Source organism: Eubalaena glacialis, chromosome 1 (genome assembly GCF_028564815.1).
Source record: "Eubalaena glacialis isolate mEubGla1 chromosome 1, mEubGla1.1.hap2.+ XY, whole genome shotgun sequence".
NCBI lineage: Eukaryota > Metazoa > Chordata > Mammalia > Artiodactyla > Balaenidae > Eubalaena > Eubalaena glacialis.
Window position 1 is genome coordinate 216,801,203 of NC_083716.1, and position 13,715 is coordinate 216,814,917.

The window sequence follows — 13,715 nt, forward strand, 5'->3', positions numbered from 1 at the left end:
GTTGTAATGATTCCATAGTCTTAGCAGAAAATAGTCCCATCTCTTTGGAGGGAGGTCACAATAGAAGGTAACTTTAAAGTCAGATGTTGGCCTTTGTTAACAATTGTGGCAGCTGAACTGCAGTATCTTTCATATGTGAAATAACTCGGGTATTTATACAACTTATCAGAAACTTTTAAATAGTGAGCACTCAAACTTTTTGCTGCTTAACTTAGCACTGTGAAAATGAATAAAGAAATGGATGAAAGGGTCAGTAAAGAAAAAAATTGAACACTCAATTGGATGATAGAGGAGGTGAATGAGAAAGAAAAGTTATATTTCTGAAAAAGTTATATTTTCCATTTTACAAATGGAAGTTTCCTAGCACAATAATGATGGTTATGTCAAAAGGAAAAATCCATCAACCCCCCAAAATGTTGATATACTTCTGACATAATGCTGATTTACTTCTTGGCTTTTTAATTTCAATTTACAATGGTTTGGGCAATTGATTTATTTTTTGAATTCTCTACAATTATAAAATATTTTCTGACAGGCTGAAAAATAATGGTATAAGTCCCAGTTCAGTAGCTCTATAAGTATATTGTTGAACTAGTTTGAGAGCAAATATATTTTTAAAGAAATGAAACAACATAATAACTTCTACAAAATTAATCACTAATTCCCATTTTTGGATAGTGTCATACTATGCCATTTTCCTTATATAAGTATACTGTGTCCTTTTTATAACAAATTTTGTTTGTGCTCATGCATTTAACTGTCAAATTGAGGTGAAGTAGAAATAATTTGGTTTTAGAATTTGACTATCAGAAAGGTAAATGGATGCATCCTGAGGTCTCAGAAACTCAAGACTGTGAATTGATTAACTGCAACATTATAACTCACATTTCGAATTCTGTGATTAGATAATAGGTGTTTCCAAATATTTTGAGTATGATGAAATCCAGGTTAAATTCAGTTCATGTGATAATTCATTGTCAATTTCACTAAACTTGGAGAAGTTTATTTGAGAAGTTGTGGGACTCTCATTGCCCTGGACGACCTGTTATTTCCTCACTAAGGTTTTTGCTGTACTGGGGAGAGCTACCTTCTATTGTAAAACAGATATAAATAGAAATATAGGAATTATTTTAGTGAAATTTACCTTACTGATGGCTGGAACACACTTTGAGAATTAATGCCCTCAGGCTTTGTGTTCTTGCTCGATTCCTTAAAATGTTGTAACAGAAACTCTAGGGCAACAGAAATCCAGGGAGAGACATCTGCGAATGCTTCAGAGAAAGTTGTGCTCGGCTTTATCACTATGCCAGTAGTTGAAATTTGGCAGATCTGCTAAGCCCAGGAGGCATACTGGTCTTAGATTAGTCTATAAAAATAATAGCATACAAGATTTATTGAGCTCTTACGATGTTCCAGAAACTTTGCTACAACTCCATATAAGTTATTTTGTAATCCCATTTTATGGATGAGTAATTGAAGCTCACAAAATTTAAGTAACTTTTCCAATGTCACCCTGCTGGTAAATGTTTGCTCCAGAGCTTGCAGTGTTTATGACTATGATATATTGCCTGGAATCATTAATATTCTCTTTTTGTCCTTGGGTTTTTCCTCAATTCTATGTCTTACAACTCTGACAGGCATCAACTGTCAGTTCAAAAAGCTGTTTCTAGGTCTTCACCTGCCTTTGTCCTGCCAGGTGATGATGACAAAACTCTAGTACTGATAATGAGGCTTATTATCAGTGAAAAGAGGCATAATATGCTCATGACACGTTTATGTAAGAGTCAGGAAAATTAATAGATAAAACTCTGTATATTTATATATAAGAATTTTTTAGCCTTAAGGGTTGTATTATTTTACTTAACATACATGCAAGTCTTAACTGGATGAATTCCATTCAAATACTCCCTATGCACTCATGTGCATCACTTCAGTAGCAAAAGGAGGGTTTGGATTTCATTAGTTCTCTCATTTGTCTTCTCAGATATTTAGGAAGTGTCATACAGGGCTGTTGAAATGTATTCTCTCTGTGTATTTTTTGTTTTATTATGTTTTGCTTTGTTTTGGAGACAACTTAGTACTATTCTTCTCTTTTACAGATATTCCCCCAGGACATTGTAAATAGTAACCATTTTGGAGGTGGAATTAATGTCATTGTTTCATTTTGTAGGCAATGTCACCTGACCCCTTTTGGATAGTAATTAAAGTAACAGTGGGCATAGTTATCTACTGGGAAAAGCTTTTGTGTTTGGGAAGTAAAGGATGGACTGGATTATCTAGAGATCAAAGTTTGTTAAGGAGATAACCTGCACATGCTGGAGACCCCATCAACTACTTGTGTGTCCAGAGACAACACCTGTATCTGTTAACCACTCAAGAGCACTGTACCAAACATGTTTACAAACACTTTTTTTTTGCATACTTTACATCCAGATACATTGAAGTCACCTGTTGGAAAACTAGTAGGAAAAATATGGTAGGGCAATGGTTCTTAAACTTCAGTGTCCATGAGAATCAGCTGGACTGCTTGTTAAAACACAGATTACTAGGCTTCACCTCAGAAATTCTGATTCAGTAAGTCTGTATTGGGCCTTAGAACTTGCATTTCTAACAAGTTCCCAAGTAATGCTGTGCTCCTGGTCTGAGCACTATACTTAGAGAACCGTTTGCAAGGATGCTTGTTTTGTACCTTGAAATTATATGATCAGTTTACAGTTTTAAATAGAAACTCAATCATGACACGGTACATTTTTAAACTTATCTTCAAAATATATTCAATATGGTTACACACCATAATGTATTATATGATGTACTTTTTCTCTTTTAAATTTTGGATTTTTTTCTTCTTGTTAGTCTTTGCTATATTCTTAACTCAAGGTGTATTTCCCTTCTGCTCCCTTTTTTTTTTTGGTAACATTTTCCAATTTTATGCTATTATATGTTGCTATAAAAGCCATTCTTTCTTGAGTAATTTTTCAAATTAGAATCAGCTATTAGATTGTCAACTTTCAGAAGAAGGAACTGTCTGCTATTCACTAAAAATTTTTTTTATTGAGGTATAGTTGATTTACAATGTTGTGTTAGTTTCAGGTGTACAGTACAGTGATTCAGATATATATGTATATATGTATATATATATGTGTGTGTGTATATATATATATGTATATATATTCTTTTTCAGTTTCTTCTCCCTTACAGGTTATTACAAAATATTGAGTATAGTTCTCTGTGCGAAGTAGGTCCTTGTTGGTTATCTATTTTACATATAGTTGTGTGTATTGTTAGTTCCAAACTCCTAATTTATCCCTCCTCCACCCACCCTTTCCCCTTTGGTAACCATAAGTTTGTTTTCTATGTCTGTGGGGCTATTCATTTGTAAATTCCTACTCCCCTCTTATCACTGATGCCTAGTCCTGAGCATTGTACATAGAAGAAATCAATACATATGTATTGTGTTGACTACATTCTTGTATTACATCCTTGACTCAACTTCTTTCTTCTAAAGACAAAAGAGTCACGTATAGAGTTTCAAATAACCTGTAATTTAAATATGAGAAAGGCAAAAAAAGGAGGAAGGGATGAACAGAAGGCAATAGGAGTCTGTAGAAATAGAAGGTCTTATGCAATAATTAAACCTGAATCAATTGGGATTTTAACTTATTAAATTTTTTATTTGAATGTACCATGTTTCTTTATTATTTACTTGGTGTTTTATAGTGCAAAATATCAAGAGGAACCAATCAATACAGATATATTGATCAAAAATGAGTTAGAACAAAAAAATTAAATAGAATTTTACCTGAAAATAGTTTTTAGAGGACACTGATTAAATTCAATAACTATTAAATAAGTCAAATGAAATGAAATCATAAAAAATGCTTCACAGGGCAAAATGGAATGATTTAAATCAAGGAAATCATCATAACTGGGAGTTGCTATATATAAAATATTTTCCCAAGTGAAAATATTTAATCTCTGTAAAAGGTACAGATTAAATGATTTGTCATACTTTTATGTATGTTTGAAATATTTCAATATAAAAATATAAAATCTTATTGAAAGACATAAAACAAAATTGAACAAATGGAAAGGACTACTATGTCCTTAGTCAGGAAGATGTTATTATTAGGAAGTCAATTCTCCTAAATATATATATTTAATGCAGTTCTAATTAGAATCCCAATGTGGTTTTTTAGGGGGAGGAGCATGTATAAAACAATATTAACATTTATTGCCCCAAAAGATCTAAGAATAAAAGAGAAACCTGAAAAGGGACTTGACATTCCAGATATCAGAACAGCAAAATGGAAAAACCACTAAACACAAATAAATACAGTATTGGTAAAGAAACAAACAAGTTACAGGAATAGAATAAATATTTCACAAATAAATCTCAGCAAAAATAAGAATTTAATGTATAAAATTATGTATTCAAATGAAAAGAAAAAATTTTTTTTCTGGTATTTTTTGTTCTGGTATTACTGGCTATCCACGTGGAAGAAATAAAATTGGAATCTATTTATCTCCTACACAAAAATAAACTCCAAATGAATTAAAGACTTAAAAATGAAAATAAAGAAGTAAAAACTTGAGAGTTTTAAGACTTTAAGAGAGTGTTTGCCACACCTAAATTTTGGCAAAATATTCTTAATCAAAACTGTAAACCCAGAAGACAAAAAATATAGCCATAACTGACTTTAAGAAAATTGAAAGTTTTTTCACTTTAAATTATATTATAAATGATGCCAATAACAAGATGATAAATGTGGACAAATATTTGTAACAAAATTGATAGGCTAAGACCTAATGTCAATCATTTACAAGCAGCTCTCACAATTTGACAAAAAACATAGAAAAGAGGTAAAGGGTAAAAGAAACTACAATATTGCAAATTGAAATGGCAACAGACATGAAAGAGACACTACAGTTCACTAGTTGTCAGGGAGTGAAAATTAATGTAATATTGAGATGTCATGTTACCCCCAGTAGAGTCAAAAATTAAAGGAAATCTATACATGTATGTACTGCAGATGTAAATGTGAGGTTTTAAAATGTTGGGCAAAAATAATCTGGCAACAACTACTGAAATTAAAAATAAATATACCTTTGAGGCAGATCTTCTACCATTCTACAGAATCTATACCACAGAAATCAAAGCAATATTACTTAAGGTTACATGTACATGGATTTTATTTATTATTGCTCATGGTTGCATTTTATGGTGGAAAGTTAAATAAATAAATAGTATTATAATAAATACATAGTATTATATGTACATTAAGGAATAATGTACAGCCACTAAAAAAGTGAACTTTATTTATACAAATAATCTAGCCTCTCTCCCTCTGGAGAGCAAGTAGTTACCTGGTGGTCAAGTTGTGGTTTGTAATCAAGCTGTGGGCTTCTTTATTTTTTTTTTTTTTTTCAATCAAGCTGTGGGCTTCTTGACCTACTTAGTTACATGTATAACTAGAGAAACTCCTCAGTATCAGGAGACCGCGATAAACCTTGTAATCTGGCACACTCAGCAAGGATATTAAGTGATGCTTAGAGGTCATGGTGGGCTACAAATGAGAAAAATATAGAAAGACATCATATTTTTAACATGGATAAGCTTGGTGGGAGTGAGCAGATATGGTGGAAGGGTGAGGGGATGGGGAAGGATGATGCAAACAAAAAAGAAATGAAAAAGGCTGTATTTAATATACACATAATCACATATATGTGTATATATGTACATATAAATGCATTTCTTTATGATTATATATTTAATTAAAAGCATAAGTTACAAATAGTTTTTTAAGAGGTTATAAACCCTAAAATCTGGTCATTTTCCTCTTATTTAAATCCTTTAGTGGCCTCCTATTAATTTTAGGATGATGTCCAAATACCTTTATATGGGCTATAGTCACTTACATATATAATTCCTGCTACACTCTGCATCCTCATGTTTCGTTACATCCATTGATCTACATAAGACATTTCACATATCACAACTGTGCCAAGAATCATGAAGGAAGAAAAGTCACATGTTCACTCATTGATTTGCTAACCTTTAGTCGTATTATAGTTGATTTAGAAAGGTGACCTTGAGAAGCTCTATGTCTCCCCTTCTTACAATTTTGCAGTTTCTTTAATGTTACAAAGAATGGTACAAAATGAGCTCTGCTGAATATGCAAATAATTCTAACACTTCTGTTTATTAAAACTGACCAATCACCACAACCTAAGCATTAGCTTTTTAAAATTTAGTGAGGTTTTTTTTTTGTTAGTTTGAAGAAGTACACCCATGAATACCAACAATAAGAAAACAAGGTGGGAAGTTTTGCCAGAAGAAAGAAATTTAGAATTCTCTCTGAACCTTTACTTGTGTTGCATTTAATCTTAAAAAACATTTTAAAACACGGACTAATTACGAAAACTTTAAATGTTAAATATTTTATGTGTGTAAGAGGAGCTTCCATATAATACTCAACAGTGAATTGACTGAAAGAATACCAGAGGTAGAAAATGAGAGGAAGAACATTTCCTTGCATGCATATGGTACATTCCTGAGCTTTCCACTCTAGTCAGATTTGGTAAGAACAAACAGAAGATGATTGTTCTCTTTCCCAGCTTCGGTGAAGTGTCAAGGCTTGAAATAAAAGCAGAAAATGCCCTGAAGTCTGCTTAAACAAATTATCATATAGCTATATAGAGAAGTACTATATAGCCACTAAAAAGAATGTGCCATTTCTCTATCTACTGACGTGGGTCAATGTCTGAAATATACTGTTAAGGAAATGTATCATTTTTTATTATTGTGGTATGATTGACATATAACATTATATTAGTTTCAGGTGTACAGTGTAATGATTCAATATTTATTTATACCATGAAATAATCACCATGATAAGTCTAGTTACCATCAGTCTCCATACAAAATTACAAGGTTTTTTCCTTCTGATGAGAGCTTTTTAAGATTTACTCTCTCGGCAACTTTCAAATATGCACTGCAGTACTATTGAATCTAGTCACCATGCTCTACATTACTTTCTCATGACTTATTTATTTTATAACTGAAAGTTTGTACCTCTTGACCCCCTTCATCCATTTCACTCACCCTCCAAACCCTCTCCCCCATGGCAACCACTGTTGTTTTCTCTGTATCATGAGTTTTGCTTTGTTTTGTTTGTTTGTTTTTATGAGGTTCTCCAAGTGAGACTTCCGCTTCTACCTACCCCTTCTTCAACTTCCACCTCCAACCCCTCACTGCTCTCCATGCAATTCCTCTCTCCTTCCAACCACTGCCATTTTTCTTCCCTCTAACTTCACCACTTCTTTTTATCTTTCTTTTCTCAGTCTGTAGATGAGGAAGTGCTTGACAAGTGGACAAGATAGAGGAGACTGCCTTCTAAAATAGGCCATTCAGTTCTTTTCCTGTGTGTGAAAGCAAACTGTATTTCTTCCACCTGTGTGGGAAAAAGAAAAGTTCTTTCAGGTCTAAATGCATAAAGGTATATTACATCAGACAGTTTTAGAAAAACACCCTTGGCAGTAAAATATATCTTCAAATGTATAAAAAAAAAAAGATTCTCTCTAGATTCAATATATCAGCTAGGCCTTGTTGAATTGCAAGTGACAGAAAGCCCAACAGAAACTTGCTAAAGGAAAAAGAATTTATGGTTCCAAATAAGAGAAGGGTCAAGGGATGAGTTTTGTTTAAGGCAACACTAGAATCAAGATTCAAGTAATTTTTTAAAAATAAACTTTTTAAGAATAGTTTTAGGTTTACCAAGGAGTTGCAAAGGTAGTATAGAAAGTCCTCATATAGCCACATCCAGTTTCCCTTATTATTAACATCTTACATTAATATGGTACATTTTTATCACATTATTGAAGAAATATTGATACATTATTATTAGCTAAAGTCCAAACTTTATTCAGATGTTCTTAGTTTTTACCTAATGTCCATATTTCGTTCGAGGATCCCACATTACATTTAATCATCGGCCTCCTTAGGAGCTTCTTGGCTCACACTTTCTCTGTTTTTCATGATGCTGACTGTTTTGAGCGATACCAGTAAGGTATTTTGTAGACTGTCCCTCAGTTGAGATTTATTTCATGTTTTTCTCATGATTAGTCTGGGTTTATGGGTTTCTGAGGTAGTGTTTGTCAGGTTTCTCCACTGTAAATTTATTTTTTTCCCCACTTTCCATATTCTACTCTTTAGAAGAAAGGCATCATCATGTGCAGTGCACACTTAAGGAGTGGTGAGTTATACTCCATTCCTTGAATGTGGTGTATCTACATCCATTATTTGGAATTCTTCTTCATAGGAGATGTGTCCATTCTCTTCTATTTATTTATTTATTTATGAAATCATTTCTTTATATCAGTATGAAATTATAGATATTTATTTTATACTTTGGGTTATTTTCCAATACTACTTTATTAATTTTGTTGCTCAAATTGTTCTAGCTTTGTACATTTTGGGGAGCTCTTTCACTTAGCTCCTGTGTCCTATAACCCATTTTTGTGGGATTTTTAGTTGGGGGACACTTTTTTACTTTCTGGCACTATAAGATGCTCCAGTCTTGTCTTGTACATTCCCAGACCAGCCCTATATCCAGCCATTTCTCCATTGGCTCTTGTTTTTATCGGAAAATGGTATTAATAAACCAAGATCTGGGTGGTTGGTCTGATCATTGCTTATGGGGGTGTTTTTGCTTCTAGACCCTATCAGCTGACAGAGCAAGGAAATATATACGTATATACTAGAGGTTCAAGTGACTTTATCTGGACTCAGGTTTTCTGTTTCTTTCACCTCGGTCCTCCATTTTTACTCATCTTAGATAGAAATTTTCTTCATACTTGCAAAGTGACTAGCAACTCTAGAACTTAAATCCCAAGGGATGAAATAAATCTTTTTGCCAGAATCTCCAACAATTTCCCACCATGTCTTATTGGCTCTTCTTAGGTCACATGCCAACTTGGCAGCTGATCACTGTAGCCAAGAGAAACGAAATCTTATTATGCTAAGCTTGGGTCATGTGCTCATCTCTAAAGTCAGAGGATTGATCCTATTTGAACTACATGGGCTAAGAACACAAGAGATATGAATTTGCGAACAGTTGTTAGTGAAAAAAGGGAAAATATAGCTGTATGGCTGACCACAGTCAATTACCACTACTTCTATGAATTCTGAAATTCTGAAACTGGCTACCACTTACTTTGAGCTTTTGAAAGAAAATAAGATAGTTACTTTCATAAAAAGATGCATCAGTATATGGCTTGGGCTCTATTGGTAGCAAATGAACACTCAACTTCTGAAAATTGAATAGTAATTTACTATACCTTTACATATAAGTATTTTCTGCTTTGAAACTATAAATGTGAAGAGTAAATCCATTGTCAGATTCTTTTCTGGTTTTGCTTTTAAAAATAATTTCACTTTTACATTAATGGAGCATTTAGTCTGGGAGGAAATAAAAACTGTTGACTTTTGTGGTTGTTGCTTCATTTTGACTGTCTCCATTGGTTTTCGTTATTTACCTCTTTCAGGAGCATATTCAAAGGGAAACTAGATGGCTTGTTGTTCATGTATCAAAATGTTAAGGCAATTTTCTTTTTTTTTACACTTAAAATATTGTAAAATATTTTAAAAAGGAAGGACTATAGAATGGAAGGACTCTAGGATAGCATTATAACTGAAACCACTACTGTGATCTGAAGTTTTTGCTTTTTCTTAGTAAGGCTTTCACACTTCTTTTAAATTAAACCAGCAATTAATGGAACAAGAATTCCAATGTAAAAGGATTATTTTCAAATTCATCCATTGCAAAGACATACTGGTTTTAAGATATTAGCAATCACTACAGAAGGTTGCATCCTGATTTTTATCTGAAGGAAATTATGGGTTCTGTTTGTATTTGTTAAGATTACTTTTGCTTTTATTTAATTGCTTTTAAAAATATTACTCATCCATTGTAGAAATCTAAAGGTTTACAAAGTAAGATATTAAAGACACTACTAATTTGAATTTTTAAATGCACTGCTGCTCTGGTCCTGTGAAATGTGTTTAAATTGGAGGGAAGCCAAAAACATCTTGGGTGACATCTAAATTTGAACGTTATGAAATGGATGTAATCAAATTGGTAGTTCTGAGTTAAAACTTTGGTTGTTTGGAACACTTAGAAAATGAGACTTCCAGAATTAAAAAAACATTTTTTTGAGGAGCGGAGTAATGATACTTCTTTAAGTTATAAGACTTTTTTTTTTTTTAGCTCTTCTGACAATCTTTTCCACTTCTTCTCTGCCTTAAACGGTGGATACTGGTCATAATTTATTTGTTTTCTTATGACTCTTAAGATCTCCTTTTTTGAATTCTGGATATTTCTAAAAATATTTAAGTTTTGTCTTAAAAATTTTTCTATATATGTAAGTTCCTTATAAATATAATATCCAATTCGAGACTGGCATATTCTCTCAATAATTTAAGTAAATTTTATTGACATTTATTGAAAATATTTAATATACTGGACATTTTTTTGGGGGGGTAACTTTATTTGCATTTAATAGTGATTTTTAAGATCTATATCCAATGAAACCATTTTAAAAAGCTCTATGAGGAATGGAAACTTAGATGTCTATTACACTTTTCTTTAAAGAAAAAAGCTCAAATTTCTGAAGGAGCAAGATTCACTTTTGTAAGTAGAGGCTTTGCTTCTTCATGATCTTCAGTGCTTCTTACATATTTCATTTCATTTAATCTATATTTTAGTAAGGTGGATATTAAAGTCTCTGTTTTAGAGAAGAGGAAACTAAGGCTCGCAGAGCTTAAGTTACTTACGGTCATACGGAAGTGCCAGGATTCAAACCTATCTGTAGAACATGACATACTACCTCTAAAAAATAAGAGAGCTGTTATAACAGACAAAAAAATCAAAGTATACATTAATTGTTCAGAGACACCCTCCTCTATGGTTCTCTCATGTTTCTACATGTCTTGCTGAGTGTGCAAGGCCCTGACACTCCTCACCCAGGCCATATCTCAGGCTTGTGCATACAGGAAACAACCTTGAGGGATGAGGAAATTCCTCCCTTTGGACGGAAGAGCAGGCTTTTGAGAAAAGCAGTGGATTCCGCAATTTCAGAGTTCCCTGAATTTTCAGCCCCTTATAATTCTTCCTTGCATCTTAATGAGCACTCGGGATATGTTTGATATGAGAAGTCAATGACAAGAAGTAAGTTATTAAAAGAATAAATACTACTAGGAGTGAATTCTCTAACTATTACATCTAATTGTGATGCTTGAGTATGCTAAAAAAAAAAAAATCCCAAAACCAAACCAAACAATTAAGTACAAATAACAGCTATTTCTTAGTGTCTACCATGTGACTGGTGAGTTCTCAACTCTTTATGTTGTTTTACCTCTTGCAACAATACTTTGAGGTAGGTAATAATATCCCCATTTTAAACATGAGGAAACTGGGGCCTGGAGGCATTAAGTGGTTTGCCCAAGGTTTCATAGTTAGTAATGGTGGAGCCAGACTCTGAATGCAGCCTCTCTGGTTCCAACATTGAAGCTCTTAATCACCTCATTAGAAGTTGCCACTATGTGTTTTTTGGTAATAAATGGGAATTTTTATAATGAGGTGCTGTTTGGCATCCAATTTTCATCAGAATGTAGGATGAAAAAGAATCCGTAAATAAAAGGGCCCTGTAGATGGCTCTGATACATACACAATATAAACCCGAGGAAGATTCTGTCATAGCAAAAGGACTGCACATGATTGGGCAAATATCATTTATTATACATTATGTTAGGACAATTTGTACCTCAAAATTCTTATGGAAATGGCTTTACTTTGGTAAGAATCAATGTTACAACTACAATTCCAAGTCCCAGAGTATAAAACCAAAGACAAAACAGACGTCCAGATAAATACTTTGAATGAGTACGAGAATGGAATTGACTAGGGTGATCATCCTAGTTCTTTATTGGTAGTTCCCCTGGGCCAATCTCATGATTTCTAGGACTTTTTTTTTTTTTTTTCTCCAGGTACTGAGGATCTTCCTCTTTTCCATTAGTTTTCCCTGGGGACAACTAGGACTCTACACATACCTAAAAATCTGGGGACTGATGATTGGCATGTAAGAACCAACAGAAAGACAATTTAGAGAAGAAAACGAAGTGAAAAACAAATGCTAGGGCCAAAACTGAAGAAAACCAAGCCACCTCGGTAAGAAAAGGTGTGCAGACCAAGTCCACCGCTTCATTTTATCTCGTCCAGTCCAGGAACTGCATCCCGAGGGCTCAGGGTAACTAGGCAACGAGGTTGCCCCGGTAACGTAGGAAGCGAGGAGGACACCCCTATTTAGGGCTCGGGGCAGCCCTTCCTGGCCCGGAGCCCGCGCGGTGGGAGGGGTGAAGGATGCCAGACTCTCGCGAGAGCTGCGTGTGTTCGTACTCGAGCGTCTTCGCGGTTCCCCTTAGGGACGCGGTGCGGTAGCCAGGGGCAGGCACCCGGAGCGCTTCAGATGGCTACTCAGCAAAGGATGCCCTCCTCGGCCCTGCGGGTTCTGGAAGAAGCGTTGGGCATGGGCTCGACGGCTGCCGGGGACACCGCGGAGGCGGTGGCCGCCGAGGGCGTCTACTACCTGGAGCGTATCCTTCCCGAGTAGGCGCGGCACCCAGACGCTGGCCGCGGTAACGGGTGTTGGGGGCGAGGGCGCGGGCTTCCCGCTCTGGGTGCCCTGTGAAGCTTGCGGTCACCCAGTCGGTAGAGGCGCCTATTGGAACTCTAGGTGGTTTCAACGCCACCGCGACCCCCTGATACCTACCCACTGTAATTTTTCGCCTTGTAGTAGTTGTAGGCTGATGTGTTCCTGTTGGAAAGTTAGTAGTCACCACTCAGTAAACTTTGCAGTTTTATTTTAAAGTAGCACAACAAATTAATCCAACCCTCCTTTAGCTCGGGGGTTTTCTTAAGCCCCCAAACCTTCAGAATGCCGTGAAAATAAATCCGTAGGGCAACATCAAGAGGTTAAGGAAAAGACCGCTACCTCTAGGCTTTAAGGAGAGGAAGGAGGAAGCTCAGAATATCCAGCCGGATCCTGTAGATGGTCCAATTGTCCAATGCTTAAGTGATTTGTTTTGGTAGCATCTACTTACTGAGTAGTTTCAATTTGGGCTACTTAATGATAAAAATACCCCCCCCCCCCTTAGCAACTAAATGGTAACCTGGTGACCTGACGAGGCTCAGAGATGTTAGGAAGAAGCAAGATCAGACAGTGATGAGCGATTATCATTGGAAATAACCAGAAAAATTGAATAGCCATAAGTGGATAATTAGGTTCACTATTTCTTGTGTAAAGCTTTTGAGCTCCCCTTCTCTAAATTAGTGGTACTGAGGAGAGGGGGAGGGTTCATGAGAAAAAGATAACTACTCCATTCTTCAGGCAGATAGGAGAGAGATGGGTAATCTGTTTTATTCTTAAAGGTATCAAGGAAACTGCAAAATCTACCTTATTTTTTTGTCCAAATATAATCCCCCCGGATTTGATTCAAGATTCCAGAGATCCAGCAATGATTCATTTTGTAGGCTTTTAAACTGATTAACCTGTCCTGACTCAGGCCCAGTATACATCCCTGCTACAGGGAGCTTTGAAGAACTTGGTTGAAAAGCTCGAAGAAAATATATAGTATTTCGTTCAGTGCAAACATGATTTTT

The 13,715-nt window shown here is 35.0% G+C and overlaps 1 protein-coding gene across 1 annotated transcript in view; it reads left to right on the plus strand.

Moving 5' to 3' along the window:
• The first annotated feature begins 12,522 nt into the window (after positions 1-12,522).
• The window catches only part of SPAG16 (sperm associated antigen 16), a 922,479-nt gene continuing 921,286 nt past the window's right edge, over positions 12,523-13,715 (plus strand). Inside the window, exon 1 of the mRNA XM_061204724.1 lies at positions 12,523-12,649. Coding sequence (XP_061060707.1) covers positions 12,523-12,649 — 127 coding nt within the window. The remainder of the gene's footprint in view (positions 12,650-13,715) is intronic.